This window comes from Camarhynchus parvulus, chromosome 10, assembly GCF_901933205.1.
Source record: "Camarhynchus parvulus chromosome 10, STF_HiC, whole genome shotgun sequence".
Lineage (NCBI taxonomy): Eukaryota > Metazoa > Chordata > Aves > Passeriformes > Thraupidae > Camarhynchus > Camarhynchus parvulus.
This window is the reverse complement of record NC_044580.1, coordinates 6,970,320-6,984,565: the sequence shown is the minus strand read 5'-3', so window position 1 is coordinate 6,984,565 and position 14,246 is coordinate 6,970,320. Positions and strand designations below refer to the sequence as shown.

At 42.3% G+C, this 14,246-nt stretch overlaps 1 protein-coding gene across 10 annotated transcripts in view; it reads left to right on the top strand.

The window, feature by feature from the left end:
• Positions 1–12,915, top strand: part of TCF12 (transcription factor 12) — a 158,648-nt gene extending 145,733 nt beyond the window's left edge. For 7 of the 10 annotated variants that reach the window (XM_030954930.1, XM_030954934.1, XM_030954932.1 and 4 more), the window contains 5 exons: positions 3,749–3,863; positions 4,669–4,840; positions 5,823–6,055; positions 9,128–9,281; positions 10,624–12,915. In XM_030954930.1, coding sequence (XP_030810790.1) covers positions 3,749–3,863; positions 4,669–4,840; positions 5,823–6,055; positions 9,128–9,270 — 663 coding nt within the window. In that variant the 3' untranslated portion in view covers positions 9,271–9,281; positions 10,624–12,915. The remainder of the gene's footprint in view (positions 1–3,748; positions 3,864–4,668; positions 4,841–5,822; positions 6,056–9,127; positions 9,282–10,623) is intronic. The other 3 variants (XM_030954931.1, XM_030954933.1, XM_030954938.1) reach the window with 1 other exon arrangement.
• Positions 12,916–14,246: the final 1,331 nt, after the last annotated feature.

Below are 14,246 nucleotides of genomic sequence, written 5' to 3'. Positions count from 1 at the left end.
TGAAGTTGATTTGTATTTTATTTCATGTATTATTGAAAAGTTAAGAAGTAATACTTTTTGTTCTTATTCAAGCTGCTTTTTATTTGTCATTGTAATACAATGGAAAAAGAACAGCCTGAACTGATTAAAAATAAATAAATAAAAGGCCTGGAAACTCAGTTAAGGATGAAACTCAATCTTTAAGTCAGAGGGTTTTTTCAGGTATAACAGGAATCTAAGAAAATTGGTGATCTCCCTCTTTGTGCCCTGTGCCTGCTCCAGTAGAAGCATGAAAGGCCAGTTACGCAGCTTTGCCAACACCAGCCTCCGCTCTTGCTCAAACCCTTCCAGAGCTGCTGTTTCCCTGCAGAGATTGTGCTCCCACTGAACAACTCTGAGCTGTCTGAAGTGTAAAATTCTTGATTACAAAGCCCTTTTCATTGCCTTAATTATGCACACTTTGGCTAAAATGGTTTTAATGACCATAGCCAAACTGACCAGCTAGTAGGGCTTGAAAAGTTCAAAGACTCAGACCAAGAGTGGTATTTTTGTTTTCCAGTTCTCAAAAGCTTTCCGTGCTAAGTGCTCAAAATGAATAATGAGACTAAAGTGTGAGATGCAGAACCAATATTAACAGGACAGAGATGTCCTTTCCCCACGTGTCACTCTCGGTTCTCCTACATGCAGTTGTGTGTCATCACTGCCCATGATTTGTCTAGTTTTTATTTAGTTGCCTAAAATACTTAACTGGTTTTCTGGTTTCAGATCCCAAATGTTACCACTTAAATCAACCGAAATATATTCTGCCCTCAGGTTTGGAGTTTTTTTAGTTTGCAGGAGAGGTGGGGCTGCAGATTGTCCTGTGTACAAGTCTTGAAATGAATACAGTTGACCTGGTAAATTACAACAACGTACAGTCTTGTAACAGGACTATTGTTTTTCTCAACCTGGGGTTACTGAGGGGTAAGTTTTTTTGTGATTGTACTGGATGCCGGACCTGTGTTGGGTTGGCATTGTGTGGAGGAAGCAGACAAAGGAAGCAGTGACGGGAACGCGTTGGTACCGAGTGGGGTGCCTGCACAGCAGATCCGTGGTCACTGCTCACAGCATATCCCGAGTGCTGTTTGCCCTGGTCACTGCTCACAGCAGATCCCGAGCGTGGTGTTTGCCCTGGTCACTGCTCACAGCAGATCCCGAGCGTGGTGTTTGCCGTGGTCACTGCTCACAGCAGATCCCGAGCGTGGTGTTTGCCCTGGTCACTGCTCACAGCAGATCCCGAGTGCTGTTTGCTCCTCACCGCTGTTCTCCCGCACTCTGTGTGTGCTCTGCCTGCCTGCGGTGTGGCAGAGCCCGGCCTTTCGTTTGTCTCCCATTTTGTGTGCCTGGGAAGCTTCGAGCTTTGCTAGGGAGGAGAGGGAGGAGAGACGGTGAAACAAGGCTGGATTAGCGCCGAAGAGAATGGATTCGCTCCGAGTGAGTTTGCTCTGGGGATGAGGTGCCGCGAGTCCCGCGGCCGGCGCTCCGAGGGCCGGTGCCTCGCCCAGCCCGCTCTGCCGGCCGGGGCAGCTGTATGGAAATGGGGAGCGCTCGGGAGCCGCCGCAGCGCCGCCAGCCCCGCACCGGGGCACCGCGGGACCCGCCGGCAGCTCCTGCCCCCGGAGCCGGCCCTTGGCGCTAGGAAAGCGCCTGACTGGGAATCGCTTACAAATAATAGCGATAAAACACGTTGAGAGGTCGTTTGTTTCGAGCGCCGCGGAGCTGATGGTCCCGGACGCCTTTCAGAAGACTTAAAGGAAGCCTGAGGTTGTGCTCCATTGAAATGCAGATGGGGAGAGCCCTTTCTCTATGCAGTGCGAGTCCAGGGAAAGGAAAACAAACCAAATTTTCCAGCTCGGTGTTTAAGATACTTGAATCTTGGGTAGCTTGAAGTAGCCACCGATCAGTTGTAACTGTAGCAAACAGAGCTTTTGGTCTCCGATTGGGATGCAGTGACTTTGAGCAAGTCATGTTGTTTGGGTTTTTTTGTTTGCCAGATTGGATTTTCTGGTATATCGTAGATCACAGATAAAAATCACTGTTATGGACAGTTTGGTAACATTTTAGCTCTTAAGATTTCTGTGTAAATCCTGTTAATCTAAATTGTATGCTTTTAATTTGTGCATCTTGTTTCAAAGGTTTGGAACATGGACTTAAATTCAGGTTTTATTTCTCATCTATTCTCTGCCTTTATCAGAACTGATTTGCTAATCTCTTGCTTTTAGATTAGCTCTAGATTTGAAAGTTGCCAGGGTTCTGACAACTGCTGTGTTTGTACACAGCTTTAAGAAATTTTTGCCTTTTTTAAGAAGTAGATTTTGGAACAAACCTGGCCCTGAAACAATTAATAGTCTGTAGCTTGAATAAAAGCACCCTCAAGTGTTAGGACTAAGCATGACCAGAAGAAGAAAATAAAACACACAACCTGCAAGGCAGAATTAGGAAAAGACTCAGTTTTGAAAAGTTCAGAGTAAGAATGAGGTTCATGTTCCAGTTGCAAAGAGTGTTGTCTGTGAGGCTGAAAGACCCAGGCTCAGCTCCTTCCTCCCTGCGAGTTCATGACTCTTGCAGGAGCTTGCAGGGCCAACTGTATCCAGAGTAGAACTTCTCACAAGCAAAGCCTATTACACACAGAGGAAGATAAAATATACTTGAAATAGCAACAGATATTCCACAGTATACAAGAGGAGATTTTCTGCAGAACAATGGATACAAATAGCAGCCCGGAATGACCTGATATTAGTTGTGGGTTGTTGGGGAGGGGGGGTTCCCCCTTTCTTTTTTTGTTCCTGTGCATTAGCTTACAGGAACAAGTGTATATTAAACAAAGGATAAACTTGCATAAGGGTATTTATCTCTCTCTGGGTAAAACCCATACTAAGACATGAAAGGTAAAAGCTGCATTAATTACTCAAGAGGGATTCAAAGCTCAGCAGTTTACTAGGATTGAAGGATTTATTGAAAAACAGTGGTTCTCATGTGTAACTCCAGGCAATAAACCTATTTAATTAAAGGCTTAATCTTCTAGTTGACATGTTTGCTACTGTTCCAATAAAAAGCTTCATCTGTAGCCAGTTTTTGTAACTATACAAATAATAGTAGAATCCCTCGTCTTTGTTAATTTTTAACTGTTTAATTGTATTTTGTTGGTTATATTATAAATGTTTAAGAACTTTTGTGCCTTTAGAAATCAAAAGCTTTAAATGGAAATTATTTAAATATAGGCAGTGTATCTTTACCCCTTTTTCCTACCAAATATTTTTTTAAGAGAAGTTGATGACAGTATTCTGTATTGAGCAGCAGTTTTTTAACAAGTTGCCTCTTCAGGTTAGGTATGCACACTCAAAACTGTCTCACATAAGTATCATTAATTCAAGTTTATGCAAAATTAGAATTTTTCAAGACTCTTCATCTCAGTGCTTGCTACTCAGAAATGAAATCATGGTTTATTATGAAGGAATAGATGAAAAATAGGTGGTAATAATAATTAGATACCTGGATTATTTTATCCAAATAGGGTTGGTCACTGCTTGAGACGCGGCCCAGTCCAGTAAGGTCTAATCAAGTGTTTCAGTGTAACAGCATCTATCAAGCAAATCTTTCCTTTATTCAGCAAGAATTTAAACTTGGGTCTCTAATCCAGCAAATACTTCCAGTGTTTTAAACTTCTGTTTTTGGACTATTTCTTTGAATCACATCTTTAATGTGAAATCTTTGCTTTGCCTTGCTTTAGGTTGGGACTCACCGGGAAGAAGGTGTCAGCCTCAACAGCAACCATTCAGTTCTTCCCAGTACAGTTTCTGCTCAGAGCACAGAACTAAATCATAAAACACAAGACAGCTACAGAGGTAACTTGCCAGGCTTAAATGCTGGACAGGGTCTGCAGTAGTTCGGAGCCAGTGAGGCTGTAGATCTTGGTAAAATGTCATCATTGCAAGGGATGGGGGCATAGATAATGTTGAAAAATAAAAATTAATAACAGGTCTGATATACCACCACTGTTAGGGACTCCTGCAACAATTTTGAGGGCATCCCTCAATTATCCCAGTATAATTTCAAGAGAAGGCTGCATTACAGCCACGTTCCTCCAGCCTAAGGGGCCATGATGCACTTGCAGAGCTGCAGCCATTTCCCAGTTTCCCATTTGCCAGGAGAGCTGTGGGGTGGGCTGAGAGCAGAGTTCAGCACAGCCAAGGGAAGGAGGTCATTCCACACCCGTGCTTACAGTTCCTTCCATTTTTAGCTGAAGAAGTAAACTGCAGAAAACAGAAGTCAGCTCCTTTTATTGCCATGCTAGCACCATTTAGGGGGTGTTGCACATTCAGCCTAAACCCAAGCCTCAATGTCAGTGCAGCTTTGCCCTTCAATTTGCAGCCCAGACATCAGGTGCAGATTTCCTTACTTCACTCAATGTCCTTTTGTCTCAAAGAGTGTTTTCCTTAGACTAAGCTGTTACCAATCAAGCTGCTCTGTGAGCTGTGATTGCTTTATAACCCATGACACATGTCCAAGTGCAGCAGTGTTAGCAGGATTTCTTGTTTCTGTTAGTTCTTCCTGTTGTCTCGGCCCTGGCCCCTCAGTGCCATTCTCTGCTGAGGTCCTGGGCAGAGTTTCAGTGCCATGACACTCTCTCTGCTCTCTGCTTGCTTGCAGCACTGTCGGGTGGCTTACAGAGCCAGTCTGTGGCTATAGGTCCAACAGAAATCAAGTCTGAACATAAGGAGAAGGATGAAAATATCCATGAACCTCCCTCATCAGATGACATGAAATCAGATGATGAGTCCTCCCAGAAGGATATCAAGGTCTCCTCCAGAGGCAGAACAAGGTGTGTTGCTGACATAACGTGGAGAATCTGTGCTTTGATAATGCTCAGTAGCACGTTGTCCTTACATTTGATAAATTTATTGCAAGGCTTTTGTGTTACTGCACTGCATACACCAATAGGCAGCTGGGAGAAAAAGTGTATAGTATCTGTATATATTTAAATAGAAGGTAGAGGATGTGCTGGGAAAATCATGTGTCAAGCGTACATTTCCTTACACTAGTGCCATGCCTAATGTCTGCCTGTACCTGTAAGCAGCAAAAGATTGAGGGCCCTGCCCAGCACAGAGGATGGGACAATGTCAGAAATTCCTGATACTTTGTACCTGGGCCAGGGCTGCCCTTGCAGATGTGAGTCTGTGGCAGTGGAGAGCTCCAGCTCCTGACCTGGAGTCTGAGGCCAAACACTGTGGCTAAATATCCTCTTGAAACACTTTGTCCCCTCCCAAGCCAGCCACAAAACTGGAGCTGATACTGGGGAAATGCTTCTGGATCTGCCTGATAGGCCGGATGCAAGCATTGAAATTTGAGGTAACAGAAAACAATCAGAATTTTGCAACCACAGGCAGCATAATCTGTATTAAGACATGTTCAATGGCATTTTGTGTGTTAGTTTTAGTAGAACAGAGGTTTTGCACAGTTTTAGACTAAATTGGATGAACCTATATTAAAAAAGACTGTGCAACTTGGTATCATTTGAGGCAGTTCAGGAATTCTAAATAAAACTGTATCTCTACACCGAGTAGTAGAAGAAAAAATAGTTCTAGAATTTGCCAGTGTGGTCTTTAACGAAAGTAAAACTCTTAAATAAGCACATGAAATTGAAAATTCCTTTAATGTGTTTTTATATAAGCTGATGCATTGGAAAATAGCAAAAACCTTGTTGGAAATTATTTTATTTTTCATCTATTTGTAGTCAGCACCAGGATCACTTGTTTGAAGCACCAGTGTTATTTCAATAGCCTGTGACGTTTCCTTTCTTGCAGCAGTACTAACGAAGATGAGGATTTGAACCCCGAGCAGAAAATAGAGCGGGAGAAGGAGAGGAGGATGGCGAACAACGCCCGGGAGCGTCTGCGCGTGCGCGACATCAACGAGGCCTTCAAGGAGCTGGGCCGCATGTGCCAGCTGCACCTGAAGAGCGAGAAGCCGCAGACCAAGCTGCTGATCCTCCACCAGGCCGTGGCAGTGATCCTCAGCCTGGAGCAGCAAGTCAGAGGTCAGTGGCTTAGGGCTGGGCCAGCCCTGTGGCAGCTTTGTTCATGGAGCAGTGTGGGGCTCTTGAAACCCGCTCAGCCTGATGCACAAGCTACTGAAAGGGTGTTTGCTGTTCTGTAGTGATGCTGAAGTTCTTTAGAAAAAGCAAAGAATCACTTTTTTTAAGAAAGGGGGAACAGAGTGAGTATAAGGTTTATAATTTGACCTTTCATTTTCCTGTTCAGGCAGTCATCACTTTAAGTTTTCAAGGTAAATTCTTTTATTCAAGTAGTGATGGATCTTGCTTTAAATTGTAACAAGCACTTCTTTTGTAGTAGAAAAGATTAAGCAACAATAAGAGATCTGTTTTAGGCTGAACTCCACATAATTGAAATATTAAAATGCAGTGAATTTATTTGTGTTTTCATAAGATTTTGCATTAAACATGTACTGGGGAAGGGAGGAAGCTTGTACTGTAATTGAATCAGAGCTTGGTTTGCATGAATCTTTCTCTGATTCCTTCAGATTTTTCCAAGAAAGAAACAATAGGCTTGCTGTAGGTGCAGAAGGAAAACCACTTTTTGCCATTCATTCTCGTAAGGAGAGATGGTTCTAGGGATTACGTTTGGTTCTTCAACTCTTCTGTTCTTGTGAGTTGGTGAAGCCACAGTTGACTTTAAATCTCCATGTTTGTTTTTGCCAAAGACATGTTGAAGTTCTGGTGCACCTTGCTCTAACCTTTGGTCAGCCCCGAGTTGGACTGGTTGGTGGCTGGGAGTCCTTTCCCACAGAAATAGTCTCGTTCTGTGGAGGTGGCACTGCCCAAATGAGTCTGCTCGTGTTCTGCTGTTTGGGACTCATTAGCAGCCATCTTCCTTGGTGTCTCACTGATGGAAGTGTGTCAAGTGAAAAGTCTGAGATGTGGAATGTCAGTGGTTGTATTTGCTCAATGCACTACATCTTTGAATAACTGATGTCACCGAGTGATAACAATGTTTTATTTTTGCAAACCTCATTTTTACTTCCTTTTTCTCATTTGTTGATTGCATTTTGCACAGAAGATCCAAGCAAAAGTTAGAAGTTTACTGAAAAGGGCTAAATAACTAACTTAACACAAACTTATGTACTTCATGCAGTAAGGATGAGATGCTGTGTTTTCAGGCACTTTTACTGATCCACTTGTCAGTAAAGGAACACACTGTCTCCAGCCAGAGCTCTTCCAAGGCACAGAGCAACTGCAGATGAGATGGCAGCTGGGGCCATTGTAAAACCCAGTTTAGCATCTCTGAGAGTTAGAACTCAGGCACTGTTGTGGTCTGAAAATGGTTGCCATGGTTTAGAAGATAAGGTTGAGCATTATGAAGTCAGAGGGACGTTAATCAGGCGTGGGTTTTGGTGTTTAAAAAGCATCTCTCTGCTCTCACAGATTCTGGAATTCACAGGAAGCTCCATGTTAATAAAATCATTCTGCCTCAGTCAGAGGACTTCCAGCCCTGGTGTCAGTGGTAGAAAACTTTAGTGCTAACAGCTCAGCTGGCCCCTCTGTCCAGGCAGTGTAAATGGAGAACTTCCTTTCCTCCGTTCCCCGTGCAGAGAGAGGCCCTGGCTCCCGTTTGTCTTCCCGTCCCCCTCTGCACCTGTTCCTGGGAGTGAGTGACCAGAGCTTTGTGTGACACCCACAGGAGCTTGCACAGTGCTTTGTGTAATTGCATAAACAATTTCCTCTCTCTGCTGGTAAAGAAGCTTCTCATTTTGTGATTGGTGCTATTCAAAATGAACCATTTCAGATTTAAGCTTTCAGTGTAGGCCAGGGGTTTTTATCTCCATTTCCTAAATCACTGTAAATTAACTTCCTTTCAAAGTTCCACGTAATTAAATCTTTAAAACTTCAAGGCAAGCCACATTTAGACAAAGAAAACTGTGATTAAGGAAAGTTAGCAGTTTGGGGTTTTTTTCCGGTAGACTCTTTAGGAGTGCTCATCCTTAAGGAAATGCAGTAGGAGGCTGCTGATAATGACTTTGGTGACAGCAGAACTATCAAGTCCATCCAAAATAGTCTCTGTCAGATGAGCTAAAATGCACAGGGGTCACTAAACTGCAGTTACTAGAGGGGTGCCTGTGCAGTGCAAGAAAAGGGCTTGTGCTGTCTATTCAGTTTTGGCAGACTTCTTGCAGTTATAATTGTATCTGCCATCTCCAACTGCAAAACAGAATGTACTGACAGCTAGAAAATACCTTAAAATGTTGATTAAATTCCACAGTGGAATATGTTACATGTTTTTTGTGTGTCTTTTGGACCCCTGTGATTGACATCTTCTGTATTTGATTCATGAAAAGCCATTTTGAAGAACAGAAACAGTTGACTTTTAGAAACTGTCATTATTTGGAAATGAGATCCAAATCTACATCTATTGAAGCTAAGTGGGGAAGTGGAAACACACCAATGAAAATACCTTGATAGCTGGTCCACAGCTGGTTATTATCAAGTATTGGCTTTAATGTGAGAGGAAATAGGGTTTGGAAAAAAATAATGCTCCTGCCGTATGTGACTGTCATCACAGTCTTTTGATTGAACCAAGATGGGCACAAGGTGATTGAGGCTGATGAGAACTGTCCATTCAGGGTGTGCTGCCTCCCCTGCCCCTAACAGCTGGCTCATACTGGGAAGGAAGAAGCAGCGACATTACTAAAACTAGTGTGGTGTCAGCAAGGTTGGTAAGAATTCAGCCTACCAACAAAATGGATGCATTCAATTTTATTATATTGTAAATTACAGACAGTTCTCATTTAGCACTTAAGTGTCTTAAGCTGATAAAGGAGATGCTTTTTAAAAGTTTCTGAAGGCGTATGTAGGCTGCTGAAAGGGTTTGGGCTTGGCTTTTTGTCTCTTTGGGTTTTTTTAATACCAGTTTAGGAGCTGTCTGGCAGGACTTTGAGTAGTGATTGTCTGCAGCTTTGGACACCTGTGGGTGAGCAGGGGGTGTCAGCAGCTGAAGGGGGAAGCTGCAGAGCTATTTTTGCTCCAGGGTTCTTGTATCGATATTGCCCGTGGTGTCTGGATGGGAGATTAAGAACTCTGATTCTTCTGTTACAGAACGAAACCTAAACCCTAAAGCAGCCTGCCTTAAGAGAAGGGAAGAAGAAAAAGTTTCTGCCGTATCGGCAGAGCCACCAACAGCACACCCAGGAAGCCACCCTGGCCTGAGTGAAACTACCAACCCTATGGGTCATATGTGAACACCAGCCAGGTACGTGAGACTCCTCTGGCTGCTTTGTGGGGGACACCTGGAGATGGGGGTTCAGTTCCTGAGCTGCCAGCAGCACCGAACTCGTCTGTGCTTTCACATCTCTCAGCAGAAACAGAAGGCTGCAGATTTGTTTGGGTTTATAATAAAACCCCAAGAAATTGTCGTCAGTCTCTATTTTCTTGCCTTGTTGCCAATGGCTACATCTCTTGGCTCAGGTGGCCTTCTTGGCATGACATCAGAGGAACACTGAACAGCTTGCTAGATAAGCCAAGCTTATTAGGGATGAATTATACATCTTTAAATGGTCTGAATATCACATTAGTTGATTTAAAAATCCACATATTGTTTCCCAGTGCTGATACAGTCTCAGGGACTCCTCATCCCAGTGAGATTTGCTCTCTGGCTCAAGGCCAGTCATTCTAACTCCTCTCATTTGCCCAGCAGAGACTGGCAACTGTCTTAAGTCACAATCTGTATTGGTAAAAATAGTTAAAATTTGAAAGTAGTGCTTGCAGCTTTGCAGGGTAGCCCAGTATGTAACATCTCATTGAAACACACTCATGGGGAGGCCCCACAGGAATATCAGTCTTTTGGGTTTATTCTTGTTGTTGGTTGGTTTTCTAAATAGTTGGGAAACTTTGATTTTAAAAGGGAAAAAAAATGAGTATTCCAGTAGACCTGTTGCCACTTTCAAAAAGAATAAAAAACTGGGTTCAGTGTCCTTGTTTTAATCCAGAACTTTACTGAATTTTATGGTTTGGGAGGTTTCTTGTTGTCGTGTATATTCTAATTCTTAATGCTTTGAATTTCTCTAATTTGTTTTATTTCATACAAGAGTAATTGGCTACTTTGGAACTGTCAGCTGATTTTTAATTTACAGCCAACTTAGTCTGTTCTTTCCATAGAATATATAAACAACCACTTTAAAAAGTTTGGTGTCTTTGCTTTTTTAATAGCAGTAACTTTGTGGGTTGACTTAAGTGCAGCATTGACAGAAAGGGCTGTACAGGAACATGCAATTTACCTGCAGGAGGGAGTGAAGCTGGCACTGCTTGATTTGGAGAGCAAAGTCAGACACAAACTTAAGGTCTGAGATGTGCAGATCATTCTTCCTCCCTTATCCAGAGAGGCCCAGCAGAAGGTTCTTTACAGTATATATCAAGCTCAAGACGGATATCTCTGGAACAGGGGATTTCAGGGGCTCTCAATTTGATCTTCTTTTGCACCTAAATGACCAAAAATGCCACCAAATCCAGTTCAAATTAGGTCTCTAATGATGATACTAAGCTTTTAAATTATTCTTTTCCTAATAACCTCTTGCTTCTCCTAAACTTCTTTCTAGAATTCCAGAATTATTGGTAGGATACACAGAAGGTGACCTTTCTTCACAAGGACACAGACAACTAACATTATATGAAGACACAAACCTGACAGGAGAAAACACTTGAAGCAAGAAACCCAAATGCAATCTTATGATCAAAGCTACTGGTCAACACCTGCATCAGGAGTGAAGATACAAGATCTTCAGACAGAATTTCAGCCCATGAGATACTCTGAACATATCATTCTGTTGCAAGCAGTGTGTCGCTTCTGCACAATCAGAGACTGTTGTGATCTCTCCACTCATTGTGGAAGTTGCCTTGTGCCTAAACTGAATTGACAAATGCATTGTAACTACAAATTTTATTTATTGTTATGGAACTGTAAAGGTCTACATATAAAGGGAAAAGTTAACATGTTAAAAGCTGATAAAATTTCAGCTGAATGCCAGCATTTACTAAAGCTGTTCACATTCAGAGAACAAAGCAGTGACAACCTTCGACCCGTAGCATTCCCAGCATACCTATTAGTGTCTTAAAAAAGGAAGGGAAAAGTCTTTTGTTGTCCTTTCCTCTCCTTTTGCCATATGACTAGTGTTTTCCATGCAATAGGAAACTATTCCTTGGTATAGCTTTTTTTATGTTCTTTTTGATCTCTGGTAATCTGAACAGTTATGGTCACAGTTCCCCTTCCATACTGAGCTCTGTGCCTCAAGCCACTCAGAGGCCTCATGAAGGCTGCAGGCTGGAGCAATACTGTGACCATAACATTTCTTGGATTTAAAAAGTGATTTTTATTTTCCCTCAGACTTTCCTCAAACGTTTTTTTTTTCTAATTATAAACAAAACCTTTTTAGGCTTCTAGGCTTCATAGTAAAGCTTGTAACGTGAAGTGTAAATTGGGTGGGGAGAATCTACTTTGTTAGAGTTGCTTTGTTTTCCGAGCAGTAAGTACTACATATAGTACATGTAAAGTGTTAGCTGTATGTAAGCACAAAATGCATTAAAATACAAAGGAGATTTTTTTCAGGCTGTAACTTTGGTGAATAGTAAAATCCTGAATTCACCGTGGCAGGTAGTGTGATGATATAACCACCAGCCAGGTGGGCTTATTACGTAATGGAATCTTAAGAGCAATGGTCACCAGTTTTTCCTTCCTGTACACGTTAACTATCATGTCATGTTGTATGGCTTGTCAGTGGAGAAAAATAGTGTGAATCAAATGCAAATACCCCCGTCCCAAGCCATATTAGCATTAAACCTTTAAATGTTTCTCCACCAGAATAGTGTCCATAAGTATTCCTTTGTCACAGATGTGCTGAAATGGTTAAAATCCCTTTGAACTTCCATGGAAACTGTCTTCCACTGCAATGACCATGGGAGGAAATTTCCGAAGCCAAGGTTGTCTGAGCTATTGTTTATATAGTGCATCTTTCATCACTGGCAATTGGTTCACACACAAAACAGGAACAAAACTATAATTTTTATGAAGTCGTTTAATTTAAAAGAACAAAAGATGGATTGATAAAATAAACTAATGAATTTAAGCTCATGTTCTGGATGGTTCCTAACAAAACAGTTTGTGGAATTAGTGGACTCATTTCTATTACTTTAATTTGCATATATCATCAGATAACACCTGATTATATCTGTGGCCTTGTTCTTCATTTCAGTGTTTATCAGCTAAACGGAATTTGTTGCTTATGACGTGTGAAAGTGATCACGTGCCACTGCCTGGCCTTTTTCCTTCTAAGCTTGTTGTCTTTTTGGCTATATTAGACTTTGCAGTATGCCCAGAAGCTTTCCTTCATAAAATAGAAAGAAAAAAACATTTGGCTTATTTTTCACTGTAGCTAGTCTTTTATACAATAATCTTGTAAGAAAATTTCTTGAATTCTAAATATTACTCTTTCTAGATTTTTGAAATCAAAAAAAGTTTTCAGTAAAAAGTTTCTTACTTTATTTTACTATATTAGGTAGTAAAAATGTAGGGTTATTTACCATAACCTGTTCATTAATATCAGAAATTTACAATAGCATTGTAAGACCATAGTAGGGTTCTAGCATACCGTGTAGTACCTATGGAGTATTGTAAGAGCTAATTGTCCGAGATGAATTGCTTCTCATCTTGTTCTCCAGTTTCCATTGTTGGTTTATTGCAGATTTGTACCCTGTGTCAAATTTCAAGGTATTGCTGATAAACCTTTCCAACCAGCAGCAAGAAGTTCAAAAAATTTCTGTCAATGTAACAGAAAACACTATGTATATAACATTTATGTAGCAATAAATGTGCCATCTTTTTTTAACATGGTAAATCAGTGAGTTTTTTAAATTTCTCTCTCCTCATAGGCAATGTGTTGCTTGAAAAACAGTGGCAGAACTCTCTTCTGAGTTGTCAGAACAAAGCCTGACAGTGCCTGAGGAGCAGCAGTGCCTGAGCTGTGCGTCCTGCTGCAGAGCAGGGAGGGGATCGCACAGACAGACAGACAGCAAACCAGGAGCAGCTGATCCCACAGGCACAGCCCCTTGTCCAGCTCACTCCTGTCTCTGCCTGTGCTGAAGAGAGGCTGCCTGGATCTGAGCCCCTCTGTGCAGGGAAGTTCAGTGCCAAGTTCATTCTGACCTGACTGATGCAGCTGTGAAGGTTTTGTGGCACTGTGGGGAAGGTCTGTAGTTCAGGCACATCAAAGATGCAGCTCCTCTGTGTGCAGAGCTGATGTGAAAGTGTGGGGTGTCAGCACAGCTGCTGTGCTCAGCACCACTTCTGACTCCAGAGTCTGTCCTTGGTAACCTCAGGGACCCAGAGTGCAGGTCAGGCTCGTGTCTGTTACAGAGACAAAGAGACAGAGCTCTGCCATGGCCTGGCCAAACAGGGGAGCTCAGACCCAGCCATGTCAGCTGCCTTTCAGAATGGCTGTAGCAGCAGCAGTGGCAGAGATGCCCAGTGCCTTCCCCAGCACACATTCCCAATTTGAACTTTACTCCAGTAACAATTCTAAATCCAGCCTTTATCTTTCTTTTACCACATGCTGTCCTGTTTGCATATACTTTCTGATCACAAGTCCTTCATCTTTTTTTTTTTCCATTTGATTTGTGTGTGTGGGGAAGAGATGCATGTTGGGATATCTTTGTTAAATACAGTTCTTCTATAATTAGCATTTGGAATATTTTAGGAAAGCTCTCCTGTAAATCTAAAGCATTGGGAGGTCTTAAAATGGACTTTAACTTTTTTTCCTCCAGCTACTGAGTAGTTGCTGCTAAAAAGTTTCTGGATTCTTCATTAATTAAAATTTCCCCAAGAATTAAACATTTTGCCCCAACATCTGGAAATCGTGGCAGACCAAAAGTAAAACGGAACCATGTGTAGAAGACAACCAAGGCAGTGGGTGGTAAACTTTGCTGTTTGTTTGCAACACCAATACCTTCTGCAGACTGATATCCCTCGCCTGTGGATACTAAAATGTCCTGTGAAAAGAAGACATTTTAAAGCACTTTAAAGCCTGGCAGCATATCAAGAGTGGGGCTCCAGCAGGCCCAGCAGGGGTGAAGGAGCAGGCTGGCACCTTCCTGCCTGTGCACACAGGCTGAGGCTCCCTGCTCCCAGTGCCCTGCTCCCAGGGCATCCCCCAGCCTGGGCTGCAGGGAG